This window comes from Procambarus clarkii, chromosome 46 (assembly GCF_040958095.1).
Source record: "Procambarus clarkii isolate CNS0578487 chromosome 46, FALCON_Pclarkii_2.0, whole genome shotgun sequence".
Classification (NCBI taxonomy): Eukaryota; Metazoa; Arthropoda; class Malacostraca; order Decapoda; family Cambaridae; genus Procambarus; species Procambarus clarkii.
Genome location: NC_091195.1, coordinates 3,276,663 through 3,294,528, shown reverse-complemented (window position 1 = coordinate 3,294,528; position 17,866 = coordinate 3,276,663). Strand labels below are relative to the sequence as shown.

Here is a 17,866-nt window from a genome sequence, read left to right as displayed (position 1 = left end):
TAGTTCTTGGTCTGGTCTGGGACAGGCAGCCATCTCTGGGACACCCAGCATCTTGCCATAGAGTATCCCAGCCATCTCTGGGACACCCAGCATCTTGCCACAGGGTATCCCAGCCATCTCTGGGACACCCAGCATCTTGCCACAGGGTATCCCAGCCATCTCTGGGACACCCAGCATCTTGCCACAGAGTATCCCAGCCATCACTGGGACACCCAGCATCTTGCCACAGGGTATCCCAGTCATCTCTGAGAAACCCAGCATCTTGCCACAGAGTATCGCAACCATCTCTGGGACACCCAGCATCTTGCCACAGAGTATCCCAGCCATCTCTGGGACACCCAGCATCTTGCCACAGAGTATCCCAGCCATCTCTGGGACACCCAGCATCTTGCCACAGAGTATCCCAGCCATCTCTGGGACACCTAGCATCTTGCCACAGAGTATCCCAGCCATTTCTGGGACACCCAGCATCTTGCCACAGGGTATCCCAGCCATCTCTGCGACACCCAGCATCTTGCCACAGGGTATCCCAGCCATCTCTGGGGCACCCAGCATCTATCCGCAGGGTATCCCAGCCATCTCTGGGACACCCAGCATCTTGCCACAGAGTATCCCAGCCATCTCTGGGGCACCCAGCATCTTGCCACAGGGTATCCCAGCCATCTCTGGGACACCCACCATCTTGCCACAGAGTATCCCAGCCATCACTGGGACACCTAGCATCTTGCCACAGAGTATCGCAGCCATCTCTGGGACACCCAGCATCTTGCCCCAGAGTATCCCAATGATATATGAAATTTGGAATGCTTTAATGTGACAATTCCAACCAGGCAAACTTCTTCTATTTATACAGAAGGATTCTCTCTCCTCTTCCTTAACTAACTCTGACATGACAGACGGAACAAAACAGTAACTGAAACGGTTTTGATAGATATTACACTGAAGATTTGTGTTGAAAGTTGCAATGATTTTATCTTGAAGTTATCTTGAGATGATTTCGGGGTTTTTAGTGTCCCCGCGGCCCGGTCCTCGACCAGGCCTCCATCCCCATGAAGCTGCCTGTGACAACTGACTAACACCCAGGTACCTATTTTACTGCTAGGTAACAGAGGCATAGGGTGAAAGAAACTCTGCCCGTTGTTTCTTGCCGGCGCCTGGGATCGAACCCAGGACCACAGGATCACAAGTCCAGTGTGCTGTCCTCTCAGCCACCGGCCCCAACTGGTGTGTGTGTGTGTGTGTGTGTGTCTCTCTCTCTCTCTCTCTCTCTCTCTCTCTCTCTCTCTCTCTCTCTCTCTCTCTCTCTCTCTCTCTCTCTCTCTCTCTCTCTCTCTCTCTTTCTCTCTCTCTCTCTGTGTCTGTCTCTGTCTAACTGGCTGGCTGGCCGTCTAACTGGCTGGCTGGTTGTCTAACTGTCTGGCTTGACTGGCTGTCTAACTGGATGACAGGCTGTCTAGCCGGCTGCAGCTTGCTCGCTGTGTGTATATCCAATCAAAGACCCCCAATGGCGTATCTTCCTCCAGCTGGGGGAACCAACCCGAGCCCTTCCTACACACGCCAGACATCTGCTCTCCCATATTGAGGCGCACTTGTATCCCCCCCCCCCCTACACCCCCATAACCCAATCACTTCACATGCCCTACGAAGCGCCCATAGCACCGCTCAACCAGGCCGACATGCGTTACACTAACAAAGCTATTCAACTATCACCAATTTTAACGTGAATTGCGTAATTTCATATTAATATTTAAACAATGATTGATATATGAATATTATAAAATTTTCTGTTAAACAGACACTCGAAGTTTTTCCAGGTCAGCAATGGTGACTTTTTCCCAGTTTAAATGTTTTAAGGTTGGTTACTGTTCTCACTGTCAGCAGCAACAGTTCGACAGTGAGGTATAGTGACGGTGTCTATGACAGGAAAATGTCAGGAAAGGTTGTCACAATCACTGAGTCTTATACCCTCAGATGTAACTATTTCGGTCATTTTCAATTATTTTTTTTTTTAAATAAGACTTTCCTCTCCAGTCACTTAAAGAAAAGTCAAAGTAATATTAAACTTTGCATAGACAGTATTGATCATCATATGCAAATCTTTTGTTAAATTTTAAAAGCCTAAGTTATCTTGCAACGATTTTAAGTTTTTCTTAATTTATTTCTATCAACATTTTTGTATCATCGGAAACTAGGTAATGTTGCACTTGAGTGTTGTATCTACATGGTTTATATATACGGTAAACAAGACAGGTCTCAGGCCAGAGTCCTGAGGACCATTGACAACTATGGTAATGTTGCACTTGAGTGTTGTATCAACATGGTTTATATATATACGGTAAACAAGACAGGTCTCAGGCCAGAGTCCTGAGGACCATTGACAACTATGGTAATGTTGCACTTGAGTGTTGTATCTACATGGTTTATATATACGGTAAACAAGACAGGTCTCAGGCCAGAGTCCTGAGGACCATTGACAACTATGGTAATGTTGCACTTGAGTGTTGTATCAACATGGTTTATATATACGGTAAACAAGACAGGTCTCAGGCCAGAGTCCTGAGGACCATTGACAACTATGGTAATGTTGCACTTGAGTGTTGTATCAACATGGTTTATATATATGGTAAACAAGACAGGTCTCAGGCCAGAGTCCTGAGGACCATTGACAACGTTTACCACTCGGATTTGTCTTACTCTGTTTCTGTTGAAAAAGTCATATCATATACCACTAGCAAGTTAATACCTCCAAACAATAGGCCTCAGAGAATGAGTGAAAATAAAAGTTTTTATATTGTTTAAACTTATATGTTACTTTATTTCCGATAATGCATGTATTTACTTTAATACTTGCAGTACTGAACTATAAAAAGGGTAGTACAGTACTACTTACAGTATCAAATAAGGTGTACAGTTTAGTTCAATTATTATGCACCCCATACCCATCTTGTGGGCGGTAGTGGAAAGGGTTACAGAGGCACATAATGGGCTCAGGGACTGAACCCCACAATTCATTTAGCTAAGCAAGTTACAATCTTGATGAGCTAGTTACAAAATTTAGTATAAGTCGTCACATCAACAATGGGTTAGAGATCGATCACAAGTACAGTTTCTAAATTAAGCAACTAACATATGTGGAGAGCTAGTGTCACAATTGATATGTTTGTCCTGCACACCGCCCCCCATCCAGTGGGCAGCGGTGGATAGGTTACAATAACTCTTAGTTACTACCTACAGTTTGCAAACTGGGGATATTTGGCCAAAATCTCTGGCAGCAGATCATTTTGAATTATTATTATTATTAACATCTTTATTGACAAAATTAATTACAATTTTGCCTAATCTGAGGATTTTGATAGTCTTATTAAATTGAGGTTAATGCTAGTATTCACTGTCACGCAGGACAGAGGGTCATACATAAGACAATAGGTCTAAACTGTAGGCTGAAGCACATATATATCACGGTTACAATCAATGTTTTAATGTGTGGATATGTGAAAACAACTTTCTATTGTGCACTGCCACACAAGGGCAGGGATGGGTTCATAAGTGATACACCTTAGAATATAAATAGAAATTGTTCTTCATTCTTTAAAATGGACAAGCAAATTTTGGGTAAATTGTTAGGATGTCGTTCAGAACACCTGAGTCAATAAAATAGTTACACAGTTGGTGGTACAAGAGGCCAGGAGGTCAAAAGTCCTTTACGGTTTCACATTCATCAATATAGTGTTCTAGTGAATGCATTAAAGGTTTATCACAGAGTTTACAATCTGAATATTCTGGTAGTGGCTCAGCCTCACTAACCTGCCAGATGTGTCTATAGCCAAGGCGAATTCGCACAATTACTACATCACATTGCCTGGTCCGATTACTGTGCTGACCATACAAATACCTATTATTACAGAACTTGTCATAACTTTTAATACTGCAGCTTTCAGGTCTCTGTGCATTTCTTAGTTCTTCTAAATCTGAATTAATTTCTTTAATTTGTATGTTTCTAATAACTGCATTAGATAGTCCAAAGTCATAATCAATGTTTTCTTTCCTGAAACATTTACTCATCTTTAGAACATTTTTATAGAATTGTCTCTGAATTCACGTATCTTTTCGCACTCCATCACATAGTGACGGAGGGTGTGCGAATAATTTTGTTGACACAGTTTACATTTGGTCAGGTCTACATCAGCAGATAATGAGAATTCCCAGAGATACTTATAATCGAGTCTAAACCGAGCCGTAGTAACATCTAGAAGTCTGCTGATTTTATTGGATGAACCATAGATGTGTGGCTCCTCTTGCATGATAGTATGATGATAGATGGAATTACTGGTGTCGAATTCACTTTGCTTCAGATCTACAAGATTTTGTTGAAGTTCTTGGTGTACTATTGCTCTCAGACTTCTCATTGACAATCCAAGGTTATACTCAATTTCTCCTTTAAAGGCAGATTCTTGGTAGTTTCTTTACTAAAGAAATTGTACATTTAAGTGAGCAGAAGGACACTTACTGTATTAAACTACTTGAACAGTATACTGCATACTATATTAAAGTACTTGTACAGTACGCTACTTACTGTAATAAAGAAAGTTCCTAAACATGGCTAGCTACTTTAGTAGAACAAGTTTACAATCGGATACTGATAATATTAAAGTACATATACAATAAACTGCTTAATGCATTATAGTAAGTTACAGTCGGCAACTTACTGTATTAAGTTGTACATTAAGCAACCTACAATAACACAGGTGTATATATGCTCCTGCTTGATCTTGAGGATAATAAGGTTAAGACAGAATAAAAGTGAGACAGAAAGTCTCAATGCCTAAAATTCCTAAAATGTCAAAATAACTAAAATCCCTTAAAAAATAAACAGCTGAAACTAATAATATTGATCCAATAAACAATAGTAAAGAAAATCATACCGATATAAAGTGTAGAAAATGCTAATATATAAATAACATGCCAAAACTTATTCATAAAATCAGTATATCAAAATCAGTTATTCATACAATATGCATTTCTGAACGTATTAATAAAATCTGCATACAAATGCTTATTTATACCTCCAGCATACTAAAATACATTCATACAATGCATACAAAAACTCAATCATACCATCAGCATACCAAAACTCATTCATCCTACTAACATTCTAATACTAATTCATACCACCAGTATACTAAAACTCACTCATACCACCAGCATACTAAAACTCATTCATACCTCCAGCATACTAAAACTCATTCATACCTCCAGCATACCAAAACTCATTCATACCTCCAGCATACCAAAACTCATTCATACCTCCAGCATACCAAAATTCTCAGCAACAACCAGCTCCTCGTAGATGTGTCCTTGTACATTATTGGTCTCGTGAGGCAGGTCTCAAAAACCAGCTCCTCGTAGATGTGTCCTTGTACATTATTGGTCTCGTGAGGCTGGTCTCAACAACCAGCTCCTCGTAGATGTGTCCTTGTACATTATTGGTCTCGTGAGGCAGGTCTCAACAACAAGCTCCTCGTAGATGTGTCCTTGTACATTATTGGTCTCGTGAGGCAGGTCTCAACAATCTACAATATTTTAACATTATTAAAATTGTTAAGCGACGCACCGAGCTCTCGGAGGTACCTCTCGTTCTCCTCACTGTCCTCACTGTACCGGATCTCAATCTCAAGGTCATCACCAGTGACGCCCCTCCGGTGAAGTTCTCGCAGGAGTCTCTCCCCACCCACACCTGTAGATGAGAGGGAACATTGCAGCTCACACCTGGCAACTCTCCCCACCCACACCTGTAGATGAGAGGGAACATTGCAGCTCACACCTGGCAACTCTCCCCACCCACACCTGTAGATGAGAGGGAACATTGCAGCTCACACCTGGCAACTCTCCCCACCCACACCTGTAGATGAGAGGGAACATTGCAGCTCACACCTGGCAACTCTCCACACCCACACCTGTAGATGAGAGGGAACATTGCAGCTCACACCTGGCAACTCTCCACACCCACACCTGTAGATGAGAGGGAATATTGCAGCTCACACCTGGCAACTCTCCACACCCACACCTGTAGACGAGAGGGAACACTGAAGCCCACACCTGGCTACTCTCCCAACCCACACATGTAGATGAGAGGGAACACTGAAGCCCACACCTGGCTACTCTCCCAACCCACACCTGTAGATGAGAGGGAACATTGCAGCTCACACCTGGCAACTCTCCACACCCACACCTGTAGATGAGAGGGAACACTGAAGCTCACACCTGGCAACTCTCCACACCCACACCTGTAGATGAGAGGGAATATTGCAGCTCACACCTGGCAACTCTCCACACCCACACCTGTAGATGAGAGGGAACATTGAAGCCCACACCTGGCAACTCTCCACACCCATCTCTTAAAGAGGAGGAGGGTAGTGGTGCAGAGGAGGAGGAGGGTAGTGGTGCAGAGGAGGAGGAGGAGGGTAGTGGTGCAGAGGAGGAGGAGGAGGGTAGTGGTGCAGAGGAGGAGGAGGAAAGTGGTGCAGAGGAGGAGGAGGGTAGTGGTGCAGAGGAGGAGGAGGGTAGTGGTGCAGAGGAGGAGGAGGGTAGTGATGCAGAGGAGGAGGAGGGTAGTGGTGCAGAGGAGGAGGGTAGTGGTGCAGAGGAGGAGGAGGGTAGTGATGCAGAGGAGGAGGAGGGTAGTGGTGCAGAGGAGGAGGAGGGTAGTGGTGCAGAGGAGGAGGAGGGTAGTGGTGCAGAGGAGGAGGAGGAGTAGGGTAGTGCTGCAGAGGAGGAGGAGGAAGGTAGATGTGCAGAAGAGGAGGGTAGTGGTGCAGGGAAGGAGGAGGGTAGTGGTGCAAAGGAGGAGGGTAGTGATGCAGAGGAGGAGGAGGGTAGTGGTGCAGAGGAGGAGGAGGGTAGTGGTGCAGAGGAGGAGGAGGGTAGTGGTGCAGACGAGGAGGAGGGGTAGTGGTGCAGAGGAGGAGGAGGAGGGTAGTTTTGCAGAGGAGGAGGAGGGTAGTGGTGCAGAGGAGTAGGAGGGTAGTGGAGCAGGGGAGGAGGAGGGTAGTGGTGCAGAGGAGGGAGGGTATTGGTGCAAAGGAAGAGGGTAGTGGTACAGAGGAGGGTAGTGGTACAGAGGAGGGTAGTGGTGCAGAGGAGGAAGAGGGTAGTAGTGCAGAGAAGGAGGAGGAGGGTAGTGGTGCAGAGGAGGAGGGTAGTGGTGCAAAGGAGGAGGAGCGTAGTGGTGCAGAGGAGGAGGGTAGTGGTGCAGAGGAGGAGGAGGAGGGTAGTGGTGCAGAGGAGGAGGAGGGTAGTGGTGCAGAGGAGGAAGATAGTGGTGCAGAGGAGGAGGAGGGTAGTAATGCAGAGAAGGAGGAGGAGGGTAGTGGTGCAGAGGAGGAGGGTAGTGGTGCAGAGGAGGAGGAGGAGGGTAGTGGTGCAGAGGAGGAGGAGGTGGGTAGTAGTGCAGAGAAGGAGGAGGAGGGAAGTGGTGCAGAGGAGGAGGGTAGGGGTGCAGAGGAGGAGGAGGAGGGTAGTGGTGCAAAGGAGGAGGAGGAGGGTAGTGGTGCAGAGGAGGAGGAGGAGGGTAGTAGTGCAGAGAAGGAGGAGGAGGGTAGTGGTGCAGAGGAAGAGGGTAGTGGTGCAGAGGAGGAGGATGGTAGTGATGCAGAGGAGGAGGAGGGTAGTGGTGCAAAGGAGGAGGGTAGTGGTGCAGATGAGGAGGAGGGTAGTGATGCAGAGGAGGAGGGTAGTGGTGCAGAGGAGGGGGAGGGTAGTGATGCAGAGGAAGAGGGTAGTGGTGCAGAGGAGGAGGAGGGTAGTGGTGCAGAGGAGGAGGGTAGGGGTGCAGAGGAGGAGGAGGGTAGTGGTGCAGAGGAGGAGGAGGGTAGTGGTGTAGAGGAGGAAGAGAATAGTGGTGCAGATGAGGAGGAGGGTAGTAGTGCAGAGGAGGTGGGTAGTGTTGCAGAGGAGTAGGAGGAGCGTAGTGGTGCAGAGGAGGAGGAGGGTAGTGGTGCAGAGGAGGAGGGTAGTGATGCAGAGGAGGAGGAGGGTAGTGGTGCAGAGGAGTTGGAGGGTAGTGGTGCAGAGGAGGAGAAGGGTAGTAGTGCAGAGAAGGAGGGTAGTGTTGCAGAGGAGGAGGAGGAGGGTAGTGGTGCAGAGGAGGAGGAGGGTAGTGGTGCAGAGGAGGAGGGTAGTGATGCAGAGGAGGAGGGTAGTGGTGCAGAGGAGGAGGAGGGTAGTGGTGCAGAGGAGGAGGGTAGTGTTGCAGAGGAGGAGGAGGAGGAGGAGGAGGAGGGTAGTGGTGCAGAGGAGGAGGGTAGTGGTGCAGAGAAGGACGGTAGTGGTGTAGAGGAGGAGGGTAGTGGTGCAGAGGAGGAGGAGGGTAGTGGTGCAGAGGAGGAGGAGGGTAGTGTTGCTGAAGAGTAGGGTAGTTGTGCAGAGGAGGATGAGGGTAGTGCTGCAGAGGAGGAGGAGGATAGTGGTGCAGAGGAAGAGGAGGGTAATGATGCAGAGGATGAGGGTAGTGCTGCAGAGGAGGAGGAGGGTAGTGATGCAGAGGAGGAGGGTAGTAGTGCAGAAGATGAGGAAGAGGAGGGTAGTGGTGTAGAGGAGGAGGAGGGTAGTGATGCAGAGGAGGAGGGTAGTAGTGCAGAAGATGAGGAAGAGGAGGGTAGTGGTGTAGAGGAGGAGGAGGGTAGTGTCATCACGCTCCACCACTTCCCTTCACTACTCTCCATTACTGCCACACACCACTCTCCACCACTGCCACACACCACTCTCCACCACTGTCACACACCACTCTCCTAACTGCCACACACCACTCTCCACCACTGTCACACACCACTCTCCACCACTGTCACACACCACTCTCCTAACTGCCACACACCACTCTCCACCACTGTCACACACCACTCTCCACCACTGTCACACACCACTCTCCACCACTGTCACACACCACTCTCCACCACTGTCACACACCACTCTCCACCACTGCCACACACCACTCTCCACCACTGCCACACACCACTCTCCACCACTGCCACACACCACTCTCCACCACTGTCACACACCACTCTCCACCACTGCCACACACCACTCTCCACCACTGTCACACACCACTCTCCATCACTGTCACACACCACTCTCCACCACTGCCACACACCACTCTCCACCACTGTCACACACCACTCTCCACCACTGTCACACACCACTCTCCACCACTGCCACACACCACTCTCCACCACTGTCACACACCACTCTCCACCACTGCCACACACCACTCTCCACCACTGTCACACACCACTCTCCACCACTGTCACACACCACTCTCACCCACTGTCACACACCACTCTCCACCACTGTCACACACCACTCCCCACCACTGTCACACACCACTCTCCACCACTGTCACACACCACTCTCCACCACTGCCACACACCACTCTCCACCACTGTCACACACCACTCTCCACCACTGTCACACACCACTCTCCACCACTGTCACACACCACTCTCCACCACTGTCACACACCACTCTCCACCACTGTCACACACCACTCCCCACCACTGTCACACACCACTCTCCACCACTGTCACACACCACTCCCCACCACTGCCACACACCACTCTCCACCACTGTCACACACCACTCTCCACCACTGTCACACACCACTCTCCACCACTGTCACACACCACTCTCTACCACTGTCACACACCACTCTCCACCACTGTCACACACCACTCTCCACCACTGCCACACACCACTCTCCACCACTGTCATACACCACTCTCCACCACTGTCACACACCACTCTCCACCACTGTCACACACCACTCTCCACCACTGTCACACACCACTCTCCACCACTGCCACACACCACTCTCCACCACTGTCACACACCACTCTCCACCACTGTCACACACCACTCTCCACCACTGCCACGCACCACTCTCCACCACTGTCACACACCACTCTCCACCACTGTCACACACCACTCTCTACCACTGTCACACACCACTCTCCACCACTGTCACACACCACTCTCCACCACTGTCACACACCACTCTCCACCACTGCCACACACCACTCTCCACCACTGTCATACACCACTCTCCACCACTGTCACACACCACTCTCCTAACTGCCACACACCACTCTCCACCACTGTCACACACCACTCTCCACCACTGTCATACACCACTCTCCACCACTGTCACACACCACTCTCCACCACTGTCACACACCACTCTCCACCACTGTCACACACCACTCTCCACCACTGTCACACACCACTCTCCACCACTGTCACACACCACTCTCCTAACTGCCACACACCACTCTCCACCACTGTCACACACCACTCTCCACCACTGTCATACACCACTCTCCACCACTGTCACACACCACTCTCCACCACTGTCACACACCACTCTCCACCACTGTCACACACCACTCTCCACCACTGTCACACACCACTCTCCACCACTGTCACACACCACTCCTCCTTCCATATTTTTCTTCCACCTTCCGTAATCTTCCTACTCCTCCCTTAAACTTCCTTCTCGTTCCTGCCTTCCTTATTTTTCCTAATCCTTCTATGTTCTTCAACCATCAATATCCACTAACAACAACCAACAGCCACCACCAACACCTTCTCCTCCTCGACCTTCTCATTCTTCCTCCTCGACCTTCTCCTTCCTCCTCGACCTTCTCCTCTTTCTTCCTTGACCTTCTCCTTCCTCCTCGACCTTCTCCTTCCTCCTCGACCTTTTCCTTCCTCCTCGACCTTCTCCTTCCTCCTCTTTCTCCTCCTTCCTCCTCGACCTCCTCCTCTAACTACAACAACCAACCACCATTACTATCAGTGCTCAACTGCAGGCCATTCTGGCGTGTTTGGAGGAAGTACGTCATGACGTCAAAGATGTTTTTGTATTTGTCGATAGCCGAGGAGCACTTGAGTCCTTAAACAGTCGAAATCCAGTCTTCATGTCCATAGTTGAGGATTGTAAGAAAAGGATAACTGAGATACAGCTGAAAGGTCGCAATGTAAAATTCATGTGGATTCCATCTCATGTTGGAATAGTGCTCAACGAGGTGGCAGATGACTTGGCAAAACGCGCCACATTAAAACCACAAGTTGACATCGAATGCGAATTCACAATGAGACAAATAAGAAGCAAAATCAGAAATATTCAGGCGCAGGCAGAAGTGGCGAGGAGAGGTATAATGTATGAGAGAAGCCAAACCATGCAACACTACATGTGTGTGAGTCAAAACACCCATTTCACTTATGGCAAAAGGAGAAATGCTTGAAGTGACTGTGCACATGCGGCTCAGGCTTGGGTACAAATATTACTGGGAATATGGGATAGGTGTTCATGATAATGACACGAAGTGTCAACTATGTGGTATGCAAAGGTCTCACACCCTTGCCCATTATGTTCTTGATTGTCCGTTGATTAATGTATATAGAAACATTGAGATAAGGACTGTTCCTGAACAAATAGCCTGGATGTGTCACAACGGAAAGGTTGATAATATTCTGGAGAGATATAAGAATTTTGCACCAAGACTGTAATCTTTTGTTGAATTATCTGCATGTCTCTTGCAAATTGTCTATACAGTATACCTAAGTCATAAAAGTATTTGTGTGTACGTCTGATACCATACTACTTGTGTAAAGGAGGAAATGTATATGTTTATCTCTCAGAATGTTCGGTAATATGTTTACTGTTTGTGATGTGTGTCTATATATGTATGAACACGTTGTACTGAACGGGGTGAGAATAGCTTGAGCTACCTCATCCCTTTGTGAGTATTTTACCTCAATAAACTTATTTCAATTTCAATTTCAACTACTATCAATAACCATCACCATCAATAACCATCAACCTAAACAATCATCAACCACCTCAATCATCAACAACCACAACAATCAATCACCACTACTATCAACAACAACCATAAACCAACACCAACCACAACAATCAACCACCCCTACCACCAACAACAATCAAACACCACTACTGCCAAATATAATCAACCACCACTACCACAAAATACAACAATCAACCACCAATATCACGAACCTCAACAACTACCAGTACAGTCAACCACAAACGACCACAACCACCATCTACCACTGCCCTAAACCACTACTATCAACAACCACTACCATTAACCACAACTATCAACCACCAACAACCATAAACCACCACCAACAACCTCAACAATCAACCACCACTACCACCAACAATCAACCACCACTACCACCAAACAACACAATAAACCACCACCCACGCGAACTATAACCAACAATCGCCACTACATAAAGTACAACAATCAACCACTACCATCACGAACCACAACAACCACCACTGCAATTAACCCCCCAACCACACCCATCAACCACCACAACAATCAACCACCACAACCATCAACCACCACAATAATTAACCACCACAACCATCAACCACCACAACAATCAACCCCCACAACCATTAACCACCACAACAATCAACCACCACAACCATTAACCACCACAACAATCAACCACCACAACCATCAACCACCACAACCATCAACCACCACAATAATTAACCCCCACAACCATTAACCACAACAACAATCAACCCCCACAATAATTAACCACCACAACAATCAACCACCACAACCATTACCCACCACAACAATCAACCACCACAACAATCAACCACCACAACCATCAACCACCACAACCATCACCCACCACAACAATCAACCACCACAATAATCAACCACCAAAACCATCATCCATCACAACAATCAACCACCACAACCATCAACCACCACAACAATTAACCACCACAACCATCAACAAACACTACCATCAACCACCGCAACCATCAAAACCAACCACAACTATTAACCACCACTAGAACCAACCACTACCACCAACAATAAACATCACCCACCACTGCCACCAACCACAACCTACCACCACTGCCACCAACCACAACCCAGCAACAATTCCACCACCACTACCATGGATTCTCCATTAAGTGAAAGTAATGAATAAAATATTTTTAACCTACCTTTTATTATGCTTCAGTTTTATTTCTAGTATATGTAGAAATATATTTTTTAAATATTTCTACATTTTTTATATATATTCCATCAATCAGGAAAACGATTTTTATGCAACATTTAAGGTTGCGACACGGTCTCAAAATTGTTTAGCCAAAGTTGTGCAGTAAGTTGTGGCAACTTATTTACAACCACACAATAACGTAGCTCATACATGAAAACAAACGTTGTCACACCTGGCTACTCTCCCCACCCACACCTGTAGATGAGAGGAAACACGGAAGCCCACACCTGGCTACTCTCCCTCCCCACACCTGCACATGAGAGGGAACACTAAAGCCCACACCTGGCTACTCTCCCTCCCCACACCTGCACATGAGAGGGAACACTAAAGCCCACACCTGGCTACGCTCCCGACCCACACCTGTAGATGAGAGGGAACACGGAAGCCCATACCTGGCTACTCTTCCGACCCACACCTGCACATGAGAGGGAACACGGAAGCCCACACCTGGCTACTTTCCCGACCCACACCTGCACATGAGAGGGAACACTAAAGCCCACACCTGACTACTCTCCCCACCCACACCTGCACATGAGAGGGAACATGGAAGCCCACACCTGGCTACTCTCCCCACCCACACCTGTCTATGTCACACACTCATGCCAAAGAAAACTTATATCAAGTAAATCTAGCTTGTATTAAGCAAGACAATGTTGGGCTAAATATTGATCAGTGTTATCTTATAAGCAGTGAAGCTTGCTTAATGAATATTCTTGGTCGCTAAACGGTGCTCAAAGTTACTCAAGAAGCCTTATAAGTTCTCTAATTCATAACTTTTAATGTAAAAATATTTTTGAAACCACTGGAAGCACTGTGAATTAAACAACTGAGTTACAGATATTCACGTGTTAAAATGTAGTCAATACGTACAGGTGAGTGACGTGTCAGGGAAGACCAGGAGACTATACCCTCCACTTGAGGGAGGACGCAGCTGAGCCGCCAGGTGGCAGCACCAGTCTATGGCGGGGTCGTCATCTGTGAGACACTCCCACCTGATGATCAGGCGGAGCTCCCTTCCCTGGTACGGCAGAGTGTCCAGGGTGTCCAGGTCCACATAGCCCGTGGCGTCCAGGGTGTCCGGGTCCCCGTAGCCCGTGGCGTCCAGGGTGTCCGGGTCCACGTAGCCCGTGGCGTCCAGGGTGTCCGGGTCCACGTAGCCCGTGGCGTCCATGGTGTCCGGGTCCACGTAGCCCATGGCGTCCAGGGTGTCCGGGACCACGTAGCCCGTGGCGTCCAGGGTGTCCGGGACCACGTAGCCCGTGGCGTCCAGGGTGTCCGAGTCCACGTAGCCCGTGGCGTCCAGGGTGTCCGGGTCCACGTTGCCCGTGGCGTCCAGGGTGTCCGGGTCCACGTAGCTCGTGGCGTCCAGGGTGTCCGGGTCCACGTAGCCCGTGGCGTCCAGGGTGTCCGGGACCACGTAGCCCGTGGCGTCCAGGGTGTCCGAGTCCACGTAGCCCGTGGCGTCCAGGGTGTCCGGGTCCACGTAGCCCGTGGCGTCCAGGGTGTCCGGGTCCACGTAGCCCGTGGCGTCCAGGGTGTCCGGGTCCACGTAGCCCAGGGTGACCGGGTCCACGTAGTCCATGGCGTCCAGGTCAATGCCTGAAGACATACACTGAGATAGAGTCACTGTCGTTACTGGTATGTTCTAAGATATAACAAGAAGACATACTGAGCCATCCACTCACCTTACTGCTGGGTTTATTACCTGATGACAAGTTCGTATTTTGAACAGTATTAATAGCATCTAAACTATGTATTAATAGCTTTTAAAAGCCACGGTCAAGGTCATCTGTATCAATGGTCAAGGTCATCTGTATCAATGGTCAAGGTCACAGTCAAGGTCATCTGTATCAATGGTCAAGGCCATCTGTATTAATTGTCAAGGTCTCAGTCAAGGTCATCTGTATCAATGGTCAAGGTCGTCTGTATCAATGGTCAAGGTCATCTGTATCAATGGTCAAGGTCATCTGTATCAATGGTCAAGGTCATCTGTATCAATGGTCAAGGCCATCTGTATTAATTGTCAAGGTCACAGTCAATTTCATCTGTATCAATGGTCAAGGTCATCTGTATCAATGGTCAAGGTCATCTGTATTAATGGTCAAGGTCACAGTCAAGGTCATCTGTATCAATGGTCAAGGTCATCTGTATTAATTGTCAATGGTCAAGGTCACAGTCAAGGTTATCTGTATCAATGGTCAAGGTCATCTTTATCAATGGTCAAGGTCACAGTCAAGGTCATCTGTATCAATGGTCAAGGTCACAGTCAGGGTTATCTGTATCAATGGTCAAGGTCATCTGTATCAATGGTCAAGGTCATCTGTATCAATGGTCAAGGCCATCTGTATTAATTGTCAAGGTCACAGTCAAGGTCATCTGTATCAATGGTCAAGGTCATCTGTATTAATGGTCAAGGTCACAGTCAAGGTCATCTGTATCAATGGTCAAGGCCATCTGTATTTATGGTCAAGGTCATCTGCATTAATGGTCAAGGTCACAGTCAAGGTTATCTGTATCAATGGTCAAGGTCATCTTTATCAATGGTCAAGGTCATCTGTATCAATGGCCAAGGTCACAGTCAAGGTCATCTGTATCAATGACCAGGTCACAGTCAAGGTCATCTGTATCGATGGTCTAGGTCACAGTCAAGGTCATCTGTGTTAATGGTCATGGTAATCTGTATCAATGGTCAAGGTCACAGTCAAGGTCATCTGTATCAATGGTCAAGGTCACAGTCAAGGTCATCTGTATCAATGGTCAAGGTCACAGTCAAGGTCATCTGTATCAATGGTCAAGGTCACAGTCAAGGTCATCTGTATCGATGGTCAAGGTCATCTGTATCATGGTCAAGGTCAAAGTCAAGGTCATCTGTATCAATGGTGAAGGTCACAGTCAAGGTCATCTGTGTCAATGGTCATGGTCACAGTCAAGGTCATCTGTATCAATGGTCAAGGTCATCTGTGTCAATGGTCAAGGTCACAGCCAAGGTCATCTGTATCGATGGTCAAGGTCATCTGTATCATAGTCAAGGTCACAGTCAAGGTCATCTGTATCAATGGTGAAGGTCACAGTCAAGGTCATCTGTGTCAATGGTCATGGTAATCTGTATCAATGGTCACGGTCACAGTCTTGGTCATCTTTATCAATGGTCAAGGCCACAGTCAAGGTTATCTTTATCAATGGTCAAGGTCTCATTAGAATGTCATATAAACTAAGTCAAGGTCACAGTGAAAGGTCATCTGGACCAAGTATCAAGGTCACAGGGATAGATGGGTCACCTGAAAAAAGGATCAAAGTTACGGAAGGTCTAATTAACCAAGGGATCAAGGTCACAGTGAAAGGTCATCTTAAACAGGAATTAGGTGGTCAGAATAAAAGGTAACCTTGGACAGGAATTAGGTCACAGTAAAAAGTAATCTTGGACAGGAATTAGGTCACACTAAAAGGTCACCTTAAACTGGAATTAGGTCAGTGTGAAAGGTCATCTTAAACAGGAATTAGGTCACAGTGAAAGGTAATCTTGAACAGGAATTAGGTCAGTGTGAAAGGTCATCTTAAACAGGAATTAGGTCACAGTGAAAGGTAATCTTGAACAGGAATTAGGTCAGTGTGAAAGGTCATCTTGAACAGGAATTAGGTCACAGTGAAAGGTCATCTTGAACAGGAATTAGGTCACAGTGAAAGGTCATCCTGAACAGGAATTAGGTCACAGTGAAAGGTCATCTTGAACAGGAATTAGGTCACAGTGAAAGGTCATCTTGAACAGGAATTAGGTCACAGTGAAAGGAGATCTGTACCACGAGTCAAAGTCAAAGTGGTAAGTCATCTGAACCAAAAGTTTGGCGTCGCTAAATACTTCATGAAATTATTTATGCACAAGAATATATCAACCCGTTCTCGCAAATTCGTAACGTCAATATTGACTTATTAACTACGTGCATAGGTGATATACTAAACATAATAGATACCCTTAAAATGATTCATAGAAAACACCGACCTTACCTAACCTTGTTAGTATGTTAAGATAAGCATCTTATTGCTTCGTAATTACAATTATTACTTAACCTATACCTATTATAGGTTAGGTAATAATTGTAATTACGAAGCAATAAGATGCTTATCTTAACATACTAAGTAGGTTAGGTAAGGTCGGTGTTTTCTATGAATCTTTTTAAGGGTATCTATTATGTTAAGTATGTCACCTATGCACATATTTAATAAGTCAATATTGACTTATTAAATTTGCGAGAACGGGTTGCATATATACAGCAGCGGAATGTTTCGAACATTTATTATTCATGGAGTAGTCGCCCTTAATAAGTCTATATTTGTAATCAAAGTAGAAGGTTTGCCACCCTTAAGGTGACTATATTTGTAAACAATGTAAGGTGTTTGTCACCCTTAAGGTGACTATATTTGTAAACAATATAAGGTGTTTGTCGCTCTTAAGGTGACTATATTTGTAAACAATATAAGGTGTCTGTCGCTCTTAAGGTTACTATATTTGTAAACAATATAAGGTGTTTGTCGCTCTTACGGTAACTATATTTGTAAACAATGTTGGTAGCTTCTTGCCCTAAGGTAACTATATTTGTAAACAATATAAGGTGTTTGTCTCCCTTAAGGTGATTATGTTTGTAAACAATATAAGGAATCTTTCGTCCATAAGGTTTTAAACATATATGTAAACAATGTAAATCTGAATTACTATATTAAACTTGACGAATGAAGCCCTTTGCGTAATTTTGGTATTAAT

At 46.5% G+C, this 17,866-nt stretch overlaps 2 protein-coding genes across 2 annotated transcripts in view; both read right to left on the bottom strand.

Moving 5' to 3' along the window:
- The window catches only part of LOC123752831 (uncharacterized), a 192,864-nt gene that overhangs the window by 171,699 nt on the left and 3,299 nt on the right, over window positions 1-17,866 (bottom strand). The window contains exons 2-3 of the mRNA XM_069301649.1: window positions 13,981-14,709; window positions 5,197-5,734 (exon numbers count right to left, since the gene is read on the bottom strand). Of these exons, the coding sequence (XP_069157750.1) occupies window positions 5,571-5,734; window positions 13,981-14,709 (893 nt within the window). The 3' untranslated portion in view covers window positions 5,197-5,570. The remainder of the gene's footprint in view (window positions 1-5,196; window positions 5,735-13,980; window positions 14,710-17,866) is intronic.
- Window positions 2,790-17,866, bottom strand: part of LOC138350617 (uncharacterized) — a 188,980-nt gene continuing 173,903 nt past the window's right edge. Inside the window, exon 4 of the transcript XR_011222159.1 lies at window positions 2,790-4,731. The gene's annotated coding sequence lies outside the window, so the exon portion shown is untranslated. The remainder of the gene's footprint in view (window positions 4,732-17,866) is intronic.